Source organism: Netta rufina, assembly GCF_964035555.1.
Source record: "Netta rufina genome assembly, chromosome: 1".
Lineage (NCBI taxonomy): Eukaryota > Metazoa > Chordata > Aves > Anseriformes > Anatidae > Netta > Netta rufina.
In genome coordinates, this window is record NC_140123.1 from 183,674,685 (window position 1) to 183,689,436 (window position 14,752).

Here is a 14,752-nt window from a genome sequence, read left to right on the forward strand (position 1 = left end):
TGAACCAGGCTACCATAAAGAAAGGCAAAGTAAGAGCAGTATTTGCTTTTTGTTTTCTGTGCCCACGGAGATGTATGTTGGGTTGACTCCTTGAAAAATGCAGGTTGGACTACAGCTGCCCTTTTACTAGCCACCCATCTCTCACGCTGCCCATGACTGCAATCAACACAGGACTCTCTCTACCTCTGAGCATCCTTCAGATAAATACATAGAGAAGACCATTTTTTACCACGAGGTGTCCACAGCAGGACAACTTCTGTTCACTTTTAAACAGCTCATGTATTACAGCTGCACCCACATGCTGTGGAGGCTGCTGAAAGTATTTTTCAGGCAAGTGTACTACTACCTTGGAGGTGAAGTTTGGAAAGATATTCAGGAGTAAGACGTTTGTAGTGAAAACCAGAATGCCTGAGAGGAGTGAGGGCTGAGATAGGACAGCGTATCTGTGAGAAAAAGATAAATTATCTGGCCAGGACATTTAGCAAGAAAGCCATCTTGCAGAAAGCCATCCCAGCTTCTGCAAGGCTGGCAGAGAGAACATTATAGCACAAAGGAAACCATTTTAAACACTACAGAATGATTTCATACAATGTTTTTCTTTGTCTCGCTCTACTGGACTCTATAGTTCCTTCTGCAGAGTTGTAGTCAACTCTTTTTTTTTTTTTTTTTTTTTTTTTTCAGATCTCTGAACACTCTTGGTATGTGTTTATTTCAGTTTTAGCCACTAATCCCAGTAGGGATGTTCCTGCTTCCCAGGCACCTTGCTGAGGACTTAATTCTGTTGGTAACTTTCCTTTTTTCCTAGCCTGGTAAGAATTCTGCTTTATGTGATAGCTTGCATTAGAATTGGGGTAATTCATAAAGAGCTATGGCAAATTATTATTAATAAAATCATAAGAACTATTCTCTCCATAAGCAGTAACCCACATATGACAGGTCGTCTGGCTGAGGAACACATCACCAACGTAATGTGCTATATTCAAATACTTTTCTAAGAACACGGAGTCTGCAGGGAGACCTCCTGCCAAGAAAATCAGTAGTTCCCTCTCTAAACCACAGTATGCCTGCCTTTCAGACACAAGCGTTGGAAAGGTCATCTAGAAATATGTCTAAAAATGTATTATTTGTTTGGCAAAATGTAGGCATGGTGGAGAAATAAAAAGGTCCAAGTACCATTTGCTACACTTTTCACCCAAGAATTATATTGATTTCACATATGAAAAGGGCAACATGTTGCATAGATAGGGCTTGGGTGCAATCCTGGGTACTAATCAATAGCATGCCCATTTCAAAAGCATACCCAACAGCAGTATCACCGTCTATAGTTTCTCTTTTATGTGATCTGGACACCAATTTTGATACAATGACCTTGCTATTTGATTTTATACCAGATAATCCACTATTAGCATAATAAAAAATACCAAATCCAGGCCTGACCACTGTTTAACATAACAGATACCAGAGTGGTTTGCTTGCTCTCCTGAAGTACTCTCATTCTTACACACCTTGGGGACAGAAGGTAAATTTCAGTAATCTATTCTGTATGGATTAGGGTGTTAATTGTATGGTAGCATCCAGTAAAAATGAGGTGGGGGCTGAGAAAAAGGCACAAGCTTCTGAGCAGTCTGAACCCTGAGCATACAGGATAGCTCCACCTCACAACAGAGGGCTCCAAATCCAGCTCAGCTGCTCTGGTAGTTGCCTGGTTTTTGGCACCAACATTCATAAGAGCCAACTGCGATTCTGTGTGCCTGCCGATGGCATTTAAGCAAATACTTTGTGTCTGATATATGATACAAGCATTATATTTCTTATTCCCAAGCCTTAAACTCCAGATACTATTGTGTCCCCCAGCTGGGGCATACAAAAACATAACATTGGTTATTGCTCTTTTAGAACTTCCTCTGTATTTTTGTAAGTTCTGAAGCTTTTTCTCAGAAAACCTTGCACACCACCAGTCCTGAAGTAGCAAGTATAAAATTCATACTGCTGGAAAAACAAAACTCAGAAGAGACGATTAACATTCAGGGAGGGAAAAGCACAAAATAATGGCTTAAGTTCACTCCAAAAAGACTCTAAGAACTTTTCAGAGCACTAGTAAAACAGACTGTGTTTGTCAGCACTAACCAATAGAATACAATAAATGTAAAATACCAAGATCCTCCACTGCAAGCACGTATTAAGCTGTTTAAAGATGGGCAAGTCCTGCAGGCATTACCCTAAACCCCATTAAAATAAAAACTTGAAGAACTGATATATCACTATTCTGGCTCATCTGAGCAGGTTGCTCTGCAAATACTGTAAAATTCAGCACAAAATAAAATTTGTCAAAAACATCTATTTATATTTCAGTATTGATGCAACAATGCTATTTCTCTTCTCAACGTGTTCACCCTTTTGAAACCAGTGATTTCCAACTAATGGTTTATTTCTTCAAACAAAAAATAGATGTGTTATAGTAGTTAGTTGATACAATCAAGTCTCCCCTGTAACTGTGCAGATATCCTCATGCTTTTACCACCACCTTAGAGAACAGCGTGGGGCTGGTGTCACCCAGAACCGATCTCAAATCTGCACACTAAACCTCCACAGCTTCTGTTCCACTTTACATTGCCCTGTGCCTTTTTTGCTTGCAAGAAAACTTTAGGCAACAAACAAATACAGAGCAACAGGCATCCCTACTGCTGTGCTAGAGGATAGCTCTGGCCCTTGAGAGAGGTTTAGTATCTTCTAAGCTTCCCTAACCCATTTACACTTTTCTATAAATAAAGCTGCTTATCGCTGTACTTGAGCTTCAGGAGCTTTAATTAGACCAGGAATTCCTCTAATGATTAGATAGAGGCTGTTGCAATGGATCAGTAAGTCTTATAAACAAAAGAACATCTCCTTTTTCCTCTTTACATACATCTTACTTGGGAAAGTAACCACTGTCAAAGAAGAAAAATAAGAAAAAAAGTTCTGCAAACACATTTTTTAAGCTTCATGTCATGGAGCAGAGAGAACTTTATATACTTAATCAGCACACCCTCTACACAACAATTTCAACTTTGTCTTCCACTTACAGCCTAAACACCAGAGAAGCAATAAGCTTCAGAAGAAAGCACACACCAGATGAAAACTCAAAATGCTAGACTCTTCAGGTGGTTTAGAGGAAACCAGGCTGAAGCGTCCTAAGCCCAAACACTGCAGCATACAAGACGAGGATTCACATCTCAAAAAACCTCCTAAGTCGCAGCATTCATTGCGAAGAGTTAACTAGTTGGTATTCACTCTAGATTAACGGAGCCCTGTTTGTTTGACCTTGAAATGTTGCCGTATTATTGCACTTGCCTGCAGCAGTAGCTGTTTCCAGAGAAGCTGCTGAGCAGCTGTCAGATGTGCCAGGAGCACGGGGTGTCACATTCTTACTCATTGTGTTTATTCACTAGCACAATCCAACTTTCCAGACATCAAAACCGCTGTGATTTGACAGCCACTATTTACTGCTTCGTGAACTTGGCTAGGCAACCAAAATGGCTTTTGAAGCGTGTAAGCAAGATGTACATCTATTTTAAACGCTGCGCCACAATTAGCACTTAAAAACCACACAGTTTTACGCTAGTTGGGTCAAATTAATTTTATTATGCTCCATGATGAATTGCCACCAGTGCAACATCCTATTCACTGTACATTTCAAAAATTCACATACTAAAAATTTCAGTTTGATAAATGGAAAACTGAATGATTGAGAAGTTCTTACGGATTTCATACGTACAAGTGGCTAGCTGATATTGTCTATGCACATAGAGTGTTGAAATACAAAAGCCTCATGCTAGTTTGTTAATTGCTAAGGCTATCTGGACAGTCATTTAACCAGAGTATACGAGAGGCCTTCATTACAATGTTTAGCAACAATGCACCAGTATCATGAAATGCTATCTTCTGCTCGTAGTGCAAGTGGCGGAGTGCTGAAGCATGCAGTTATGACTAACTTAACTGCTGTTGCAGTCTTTATGCCCGAAATTTATCATGTACATACACTATTTTAAAGTAAATATTAACCTGGACACCACAGAATATGAGTGTACTCTCTGCATGAAGAAAAAGGAAATGAAAAAACAGAAGCTGTCTTTGGCCAGTATCTACAAATTAAAGTTTTACTTAATAACGTAACTTCAGAGCTCCCAAAACCTGGAACAGAAATTTGATTAATGAACTGTGATACTTAATAATTAACTATATTACAGAAACTCCAACTCTGGGAACATAACAGCTAAACATATCTAGTAAGTAGCATGTTAGGAAAACCTCTAGGCCTCATCTGCTTAATTTTAAAATGCCCTATATGCAATAACAAAGAGGGAGCAGTACCAGAGCTTATGAAAGCCATACAAATATTTTCCTTCTACACGAGTTAACCCCGCTGCTGTTAGCTACCCCTGGCTGCACTTGCACTTGATCCAATGCTCAAGCCATTACAGCAGCAAAGCTCGTAGGAAGTGTTTCCAGCAGCAGAGTGCAATAAGAGAGTTACTGCAAGGAAATTACATCACTTGGAAATAGTTTTTCCTAGTGTTATGTGCTTAAATTACTCTCGGAAGGAAGTTAGCATCCTCTGAAAAATTTAACTACAACCTTACCCCTCCCACTACTTGTCAGCGACTTTCCTTTCTTCTCATGTAACTAAATTAATTTGCTAAAGACTAGGTTATAACTGGGTTAGAAATCCAAGCCATATCATGCAGGTCCAGCCTGTCAAGATCAGGTCATCGCTGGGTTTCAGTCGACACAATTCCGATAACTTAAATTGAGTTTGATACCTTGATTACAGTCCCAGGACGCTATGCATTAACTACGCTCCAAATATGACTGACTTAACTAAACATTCTGTGTCAGATAGTGTTTTTAGAAAGATTTTCTACCTGAAAATTACAGTAAGTACAGTAATTTATGCTGCAGATATTGAATACCTGCACAGCACAGATTAGTATTCTGTAATAGGCAGATATGCCAAGGTTTACTGCACTATAAAGTACAACATGAACATGTGAGCTGTGAAATGAGAATCCCATTTTCTGTCCACTTATTCAAATAGTACTCTTGTGAATAGGGTTCTTGATCTTCATCACAACCCTTGGTCTTAAAGCCAACGTATGAAAACAGAATATTGCCATAAAGTTCAGTACATAGTCAAACTGTACATTGTGAGTTAATGGCTTTCCGACTTTTTGGATGTAGGATTGGTGCTTTAGCATTTGTTATGTACCATAACGCAAAGACTGCAAAGTAATCCCACTTATGTTTACTTTATTAGTACACCAATGCCCTACAAATTTTAAAAAAGTAATTAAACATTATTGAAGCAAGCAATAAACGCAGCCCTTCAGCCTGAAAACCACATAAAAAATGATTTAAAAAATAAATCAAACTGTAGCAATTGCCAGTCTCCAGTATAGCCCCCAGAAATTTACATTTCTTCATTCTGAAATACAAGAGTTGGAAAAAAAAAAAAAAAAAGGACTGAACTGGTCTGCATCAAATATGTCTTTATCACTTACAACGTAAAGCCACCCTGTTTAACCTCAGATAGAGAGTTCCCTAATTATAGTATTCAATTACTACTGCTGTTTGATAGCAGTCAGTATTGCTACAGTTAGGGCAAGGTAATCTTCACAACTAGCTGTGCATCTCTGTAGTGATTTTGTTTTATGTAAAGCATACTGCTAAGATTTGAACTGCCATGTTGTGGTGTATCTGAAACCATGCAATAGTATAAACCAGCCTCAACATTCATGTAGCACTGCATTTGAAATGAAGGGGCTAAATAAACTAAGAGCTGCATCACTTAAAGAACATAGTGCTATACTAGGTTTTAATAAGAAAATTTAGATACAGAAAAAGTAGGGTATGAAAATAGTGTTTTCCTTCTTGCATTATAACTAAATTACATTAAGGTTTTCGTCAGTCTCACATATTACATTTAAACTCCCTTATTGATGGAATGGAAAGTATTCACATGTACATGATCATCCAGGTGTAAACTTGCACACATTAACAGGGAGTAGCTTTGTAGAGGATTATGACAAACCTTTACAGATTAAATGAGGTATTGCACAGATTAATAAAAAAGCAAAAGGCAACAAAAATATACAGCAAATTGGTAGAACATTTACATGATAATTTTACAGAATCCATAGACAGAAAGTAGTGTTTAGTATATCATTCACCTTAAAAAATATATATATATAATATAATATATGATCAATCATCCCATTCGTCGTCATCTTCAAAGTCTTCTTCATCATCTTCATCCTCATCTTCATCTAAAAAACAGGAAAAGCAAGTCATTGCATGCACCAAATTAATATGACAAAAGCGCTACCGATTTCACCCACAACATTCTGAAAAAGAACAATCAGTTGAAGGAGGTCAGGACAAGACACCTGGTAATATTATATTTTAAGATTGCTAGGCATGATGCTCAGTTTAGATTGATACTGGTTGAAAATTACATGTTTCCTTTCTTATTCCCTTCCCCAGGTAGGAAATTTTTATCTTGTTTTCTGCTGAGAGAAATAATCAAATTCTCATGTCATACTTTTACTATTACTCTTTTTTTTTTTTTTTCTAGAGAACATGAAATGTCAGAAAGGCCAGCTTGTTCCAGATTGAATTTTAAACTTTAGATTAATTTCTAAAGCATAAGAACCGTTTCTCCCCAGGTTTATTCTCTAACAGGATTTCTGTTTACTGCACAAGCAGATAAAAATATTTTTGTGAGCTGAAGACTGTTGTACACTGTGCAGTTTAGAATATTCCAGTAACCACATCAACTTCAACATCAGTTTTGTTAATTTTATCCAGCCTTCCACTGTTTTTAATTTTAGCATGCTACGATTTTTAAATTACAATGCGTACAAACTACTGATTTGTTAGGGAAGAGCACTCCCCCTTCAGAATATGGTGTATTTAGCATGCTTCCAATGTTTAATTTGTGTAAAGCACCAAAACTGGAGATTACCACAAAAGGACACAAATCAAACTGTGTTCAATGGTCAAATGGTCTGCAGACTGCAAATGCAGGTCTGATACTATTGTAAGCTCTGGAAGAAAAATAATCTATCAAAGCAGAAGAGGTGTAACTCAACAGCTGCACTGGGGCTACTGCACTGCGTTTTTTTTTAAGCTGGTATTAGAAGGAGAGATGAAAATCTTCCATTCTTATTTTTCCCAAACACTGAAGACTGAAGCAGCTCAGTACTAGCATAGGACTTGTCAAATAACACTAGTTATCTGTTTATTATCCAGCAGGTGGCATCCAAAGCACATTTGGAAGCCACAGTTCTAAGTGCATGAGCCTATACAGGAGTCCTGGCTTCTAGAAACAGACCATTAAAACCCTTCTTTTCAAAGTATTTAGAGGAAAAAAAAATCATCACATCTCATGGACAAAATAAGTTGTAAAAACATTTTATAAATGATACGAACCTTGATTTGTAATTTTAAATTCATTATCACTGCAAACTACTATACATCTGTAATTCAAAGTGGCACAAAGCACCCACTTGAATCATCACTAGAGATCTGCCTAGAGCATTCTGTATCTGACTATATGCTGAAATCCATGCTTTTTCCCCCAACATTTTGCGTCAACAGAAGTGTTAACACTTGAAAATCTGACGCCTAGTGATCAGAAAAATTCCATCGGGCTTACCTGAAGAATGAATGGCTTTGCTCCTTTTCTGCATAACTTCCATTAATGCACCCACAATTCCTGAGGTGGGTGCAGGTGTAGGTGGTGCACTCTCCTGGCCATCAGATACCTTGGAAAAGAAACAGTTGTTAGGATGACGCAATTAGAAAAATAGAATGTGTATTTCTAGAAAAACCCCATAAAATTGCTAAGTTTATGTAGTTTATGTTTAGCCAGAAGGAACAGTGAAACTACAGTTTCTTTAGCCCAAGCTAAGCTTTTACGTCTAAAAAAGCTGAACTATTCTCTTTTGCCACATAATACAACTTCAGTTAGTCCATACTCAAGATTAACTTTTTAAGAAGCAAGTAATTCTAGAGTTTGTCTTCAAGTACTATTATTGCTGAACTAATCCCCTGCAGTTGTTTAGAAGATTTTACTGAAGCATTTGTGACATCAGCAATCTTTCACAGTAGTTCTTGCAAAAGTTCTTCTCAGCTGTGATATTGTGGTATCATTACTGTAGGGTTTATGCTTAAAGCCTTACTGAAAAGTGAGAAGTGATTTTGAAACAAGAATAATTTTGTGCATCAATACTCATCACTACTTAGTACATATACTAAGCATTTTTCCAATAGTATTGTTTAGAGTATGATTTCAAAAACTCAGTGAATTATGACAGAGCCCAAAACAAAGCCACAAGTTACTACTGATTTTGGAGTCCTGTAGCCATTTGCAAGTCCCAAGGGACTTAGATGAGAACGTTTTACTCACAGATTTCAGCTGTATACCCTGTCGTATCTGGTCTAACAACGCATCTCTTCCTGAGCAGGACACTGGTCGACTGTTCTGTTCTACTTTCTTTAACTGAGCTCCTTCTCTGATTTGATCTAAGAGCGCTGCTTTGTTTCCTGCAGGAACTGGAAGCGGGTGATCGACCTCTGAAGGAAGGCCAGGTGGCGGGGGAGGACCGGGAGGAGGTGGAGGAGGTGGCGGCGGCGGGGGAGCAGATGACCCACTTGGTGGTGGCGGCGGTGGAGGAGGCCCGGATGGCGCAGATGATGAATGCACTGGTGGTGGAGGAGGATACATCCTGTTGGGAGGAGGTGGGGGCACCGCTGCACCTGGTCTAGATGGAGGTGGGGGTGGAGGTGCTGCTGTTGGAGCTCTCGAGGGAGGCGGAGGTGGCGCCCCTCGGCCCCTAGCAGGGGGAGGAGGGGGGCCTGAGCTATGGGGAGGTGGTGGTGGAGGTGGCGGGGGTCCTCCTCTGCATGGTGGTGGTGGAGGTGGAGCTGAAACAAAGCAAAATAATGTACAGTTACACGATGCTCAGTACTCACAAGTCTTTCAGAGTCTGTCAGAAGAAGAAAAAAGGGTCTGCATTGACTTTTGCAAGGATCTCTGTGCATGTACAAGTTTTACCAACTCTGAATTAAGCTGAAAATAGCTGAACATAAGCTATGCTTGCATGAATACAAAGTAAACTGAATATAGCCCTTATATGTGTAATGTATTTTGTAAACTCTCATAAAAGCTGCAACACTGCAGGAAGCAAGTGCAGTACGTAAGACAACTGAAGTCACAACACTAGCTGGGTCATTAATTTTAGTGTGGTTAATGTCCTTCATAATCCAAGACAGCATTTCAATTTCCCATGACAAAATGCAGCAAAAAATTCAAAATACTAAAATTTTGCTGAACTAGGCCAGAAGAAAAGGGAAAGAGGCTTTAAAAACTCCCTTAAAATGAAATACAGAATTTCCACTTTGCAGGCCATCTATTATTCGATTAGGGAATAAAGGTAAGGTATTTTTTGCTTGGTTTGTTACTTGAAGATGATGCTTCAAAAAAAAAAAACCAAAAAACCACTAATGCATTACAATTAGGAATAGGTGGGATACAACGCTGAACATACTCTATCACTGTGTTTAACTGTATGCCTTTGCATCCTTAAAACAGCCTAGCAGCAACTGCAAAGCCAAACAATGAGGTGGCAGCGTTGGTAACAGCATTTCAATTTAATGGTGACAGACCAGGGAAAAACTTCAATCTAATGAAGCAGTTTCCTCCACATGCAACACAAAAGAGAAGCAAAACCTTGTCTCTCTCCATCAACTATCGCTTCAGTATAGCAGAACTGACTTCCTTTGTGGGTTGGCAAATAAGCCTGTTTTTAAGAGCAAAACAAACATGATCTAATACTCATTTAGGAATACTGTCTTTCTAAACAATGTGAATGTTTCTTTTAGCTTGTTGCAGTAAAACAACTCATCATGGTGTTTCCAAACCTGTCATAAAAGCCTATTTTATGTTTTATGCCATAAATCTATTATATGAGGATGGTCTTATAGTTACTTATCTAATTCTAGGTATACAGACAAACTGAGCTTGAAAAAAGTGGCAGTCATTAGCAAACATACCTTTGCTCAATGTTTATTTGCCAACAGAAGCTGCTCTGAGATAGGCTTGAAAAATCTGAATGAAGATATATACAAAATTCTGTCTCACCCAGTAGAATAAAATCTGGAATTCAGAATTGCAGAATTTACTGAAAATTAGTTCCAACAACATTTATGGGAAGGGCTATAGGAAGAGAACAACTTCCTGTGTTCAACACACAGGATCACTTCCACATGATTTGGCCTTGAAATGTACTTGCATTGCTAATGGCATTTTAAATAACACAGTTTCATTTCCTCTGCCATCAAGCATCTAATGGCTTGTGGTAATGTAAGTTGTGTGGTTGCTGCCCATTACTACTCAGTTACATGACAGCACCTATTAAAAAAGTTCACATTTGATTCCATGTGCTTTGATAACAAACAGGGTATTACCCTTAAGATGATGCTTCTTTACTGTTTTTATCCTGTTACAAGCTGAGAAAGCAGTCTGTCTGTACCAGAAAGCCCTAGAAGAGGCATTTAGAGGCAGAAGGAGAGGTACTGGTGCCTCAGTACCTCTTTCCCTGCTCATCTGAGACATACTCTTTCTGAAGTTGTGTGTCACATCCTCAGTTCCTCCAACTTCCCTACTTTTTCTGTTTCCTCAAAAGAAAACCAAGGGAATAATCTCCTCTTGAACTTCATATATTTTACAAGAGAAATACTGCAAACATTCTTGATTTAAAAAAAATCAAGAACAGCCACAAAAAATCTACCTCCCCTTATTGGTTGATAAGGGTGTTATTTCCTTTCCGGCCATTGGAGGCCAGCATTTTCAAGTCTTACTCTGCAAGCACTAGAGTTTTCCTGCATTACTGAAAAGATGCAACGTGATCATACTCCAGAGTTTGTGGTGCCCGTAGATTTCGAACAGAAGGCTTAAGCTTTCCTGGGGGGAAGGATTTTCATATGCATCTCATCTAGAGCAATAAGGCACCTCCAAACTGTGGAAATACAGTTCAGGAAGTTGGATGATTTTTTTTTTCTTTTTTTACACACTTATCTGGACTGAAGTGAAAAGGAGGAGCAGCAAGGACGGAGAACCATTACCTCATCCTCTCTCCCTTCCCCCCAAACAGAAAAGAAGCAAAACAAGAAAATAAATTAGTTTTTATAAGTGCTGCGCAGCTACTAATACGAAGTCTGTAAAATCTTCTGTTGATGGTATTGTCAGTAAAAAACAGCCAACAGTACCAAAGCTAGGGAAACGGCAGGGGAAAAAAAAGTTTTATCTCAACAGACCAAAGTGTAGGTAACTCTATTCAGCATCCTAGCAGTGTGAACACTGAGGCACAGAAATTCTTGCAATAAAACAGGAAAATGTGTTTCAGTTGAAAAAACACACTTCAAACAGCAGTCAAACCTACAAATCACAGAACCGCGGACAAAACCACTGAAATACTGTTAATATTTGTGTCTACCTCTACCAAAAAGCATAGAGGTAGATTATTACCATGCACACGAAAGACGAGGCAGCTTTTCTTTCAGTTGTATACATGCAAGTGGACACAACTTGAAGTTAATATGTACATAGCAGAAAAATGGCATTTTAAAAGTTTTTTAAGACAATATTAAGACTCCAAGGCAAATCGTAGTCTAACTTAAAAATCAACAGTTTTAGATCAACAACTCTGTACACATTTTAACAGAGTTAAGGTTGTATAAAAAAAAATTGACAGACTTGTTGCTGAGAAAAAAGCAATTGAAATTTTGCTTTCAATTTATCTATGAAATTTGACTATAATTTTTAGTATTGCAGTCAAACAGATGTCAGCTAAGGTTTTTTGTCTAGGAAGAAAATCACACAGCAGCATATGCTCAGATGACAGCTCAAATACATACCACTCCAACGTGGGGGACCTAGGAATAAATTTAACAAGTCATTGTACCCTGAACGCACATCTATTCAGCCTCTCAAACTATTTATTTACCAGTTTCAAACTGTTATAATTCCAACACAATTTACCTAGACCACCTCTCTAGAGAAACAAGAAGTAAATTTTTAGAACTTTATCGGCCGCCTAATTTTCAGGTTGACCAGTGATATTGCAGCAAATGCATCTAACGCATCAGCTGAGATCACATTCAAAGGTTAGGCAGGAAATAGCTTATTTGAGAATTATCTTGCAGCAGAAACCTAAATCAGATCTTCCTGATCAAAACTAGTACTTTTTACTTTAAGCTAGAAAAGCTTTTTTTTTTTTTTTTTAATGTTTACATAAAATCTGCATTTTTCTAGCTTTTTCAAAGCTCACGTTACAGTGTTGGCAGGATAGAGAGACACCACACATACCTGTCAGCCACATACTACTACCCTATCTAACAACAGCAATATTGCTTCTAATTTATAAAACCAAGATTATAAATAAATATGCAATGTTCGCAGTCTGAAAAATCTGTATGGAACACATGCATAGCTTTGCAGTTAGTCTAAATGTTACTGGCAATTATTTATCTGACATGGGTCCAACTCTATCTTTAATGAGAAAGTACTCATGCATGGACATTTTTGCAAGGTGTATGGTGTACAGAAACATGAAATTTAATGCCTCTGTGATGGTATGAAGTCCAGATTAAGAAGAATATATATCAAGAATTGCTCATCAACAGCTTCTATTCCGATCCTTAAGACAAAAAACACCTTTCAAAATCTGGCGTGGAAATAAAAGGAAGCCTACCTTGTCTGCGCAGTTCGTTTTTAACTGCTTCCACACCTCCTGTTTTTTCAATGAAATCATATATGACCTTTGAAGTTTCTTTGTCTTTTAGTTGAGCCTCTGAAATTCCACACAAATCAAACAGGTTTTTCAGTTCTGGGTCCAAGTTATTCACCTGCAAGTCAGACATATTAGTTTTAAGTAGCTTGACAGAAGTTTTTAAAATATAATTTGTAATAGGGAAAAAATGATACAGTTTAGTGGGACAGCTAAAACAACTACATGTCTCTGAGTTGACTTTGCAGTCAGCAAGGTCTGTTTTAAGAAAGGAAAGTACCTTGCATATCAACTTAAGTTTTGAATATTTTCCCCTCAATCCCAAATCCCTCTTATTCCCTTCTACTCCAAGTCTGTTTGAATCCTGTAACAGGGATTCAATTTGTAACCAGTTTGATGTGCAGTTAACTTACTTGATTCCAATTTTCAAAACTTACATTAAAAAGCTGCTAAAGCTTTAATCATGTGGTATCTTGAAAAACATCAAATTACTTACATCAAAACCTGTGTTTGGATCCCAACCAACATGTCCAATGTGTCTAAAAAAGCAGAAAAGTCCATTTAATCAGAGTAAAAATGACTTTGTTAACTAAAATAATCAGATACCCAGCTAGCTGGATTATTACCAGATCCTACCTTCAGCCCCCTAAGACACTAAGCAATTCTTACTCCTCATTGCTCCACTTGAGAAAGGAATAACAAAGCCTCCAATTATTCCCATATTCTACCTTATATCAAGAAGACCAAGTGGCGAAGCAGTTTCCTCTGTTAGGTTATATATAGCCTGTGGCAAAACATTAAGGCTCTGTGCCACCCTGTGGTACATACTTACGAAGATGGAAGGACTGTACAGAGATCAAGGGTGGAGTTTCATCTTCATAGGCAGACCTGAAGCTACTGTTAGTACCAACACTAAGCACTAGGGTTTTTTTTACTGAGGATGCTGGGGCCCCATTTCAGTTTTTGGTCTTGCTATAACTGCAGTTAGTTGATTACTCAGTTCAAAGGTTAAGAACACAAGTAAAAGGTCTGCTACAGAAAAAAGGAAAAAGGAAAGCCCTCTGTTTTCCCTAAATATTTAAATGCTTTTTATTATCAAAATATGGGATGATTTGTCAATTAATGGATTATTCTGGATGCTAAGCTTGCTTCACATAAATTAGACATTCAGTTGCAATGGTTTAACTGGTTTTCACAAGTTAATAGAAATTTAACAGCAAATACAATCTCACATATACATCTCTGCATACCTGTATTAATTTCACAATGCTCTTTTAAGAGATTGTGAGCATGTGATTCAAAGATTATTGCACTTAATTTATATTAAAGAATGTATGCAATGTTACATTAAGTATAGTTTGATTTCTATTTATTTTTTATTTATTTTTTCCTGAAAACACCAGAAGTCAACATCTGACTAGCAGAAGCAATTCAGTAATTCTACTTCCCGATTGCAACTCTGGTCTGGCATAAGTAGTAGCAAATGTTGGTCTTCACCAGTATCAGAGCTCAAGCTGCACAGCTTTTCCTAATGGCATGTTTGCTAAACATCACTGAACAGTAATTTCCATATGTTTATACAAAAAGAGCAACTACAACTATTTTATATAGTAAGATGATACTCTGCTGTACTCTACAGGAAACTTAACTAGACCTTAAATGGACCCAAAGAGACTTTCAAGCTTCTTTTCCAAAGGTTTACCATTTACGATTTGAAATTACATTTAGAGCTAGTCTATGTACAAATCTTGGCATAGACTAGAATATATCTTTTGTTTGAACTTCATTTATTACTTTATTTTATTTTCAGTTTTTCTAGGACTATTCTAATGTCCTGTGAATGCGCATAAAGCATCCCACAATTATCAGAACCCAAAAGACTAGAGCAACAAATTATGTTTATATCTGCACCACTGCACCTCTGA

General features: G+C 37.8%; 1 protein-coding gene across 2 annotated transcripts in view; it reads right to left on the bottom strand.

The window, feature by feature from the left end:
• Nucleotides 1-3,610: 3,610 nt before the first annotated feature.
• Nucleotides 3,611-14,752, bottom strand: part of WASL (WASP like actin nucleation promoting factor) — a 49,719-nt gene continuing 38,577 nt past the window's right edge. The window contains exons 7-12 of one of the 2 annotated variants that reach the window (XM_084301615.1): nucleotides 13,324-13,366; nucleotides 12,792-12,945; nucleotides 11,956-11,973; nucleotides 8,447-8,964; nucleotides 7,694-7,802; nucleotides 3,611-6,302 (exon numbers count right to left, since the gene is read on the bottom strand). In XM_084301615.1, the coding sequence (XP_084157741.1) occupies nucleotides 6,241-6,302; nucleotides 7,694-7,802; nucleotides 8,447-8,964; nucleotides 11,956-11,973; nucleotides 12,792-12,945; nucleotides 13,324-13,366 (904 nt within the window). In that variant the 3' untranslated portion in view covers nucleotides 3,611-6,240. The remainder of the gene's footprint in view (nucleotides 6,303-7,693; nucleotides 7,803-8,446; nucleotides 8,965-11,955; nucleotides 11,974-12,791; nucleotides 12,946-13,323; nucleotides 13,367-14,752) is intronic. The other variant, XM_084301616.1, reaches the window with a different exon arrangement.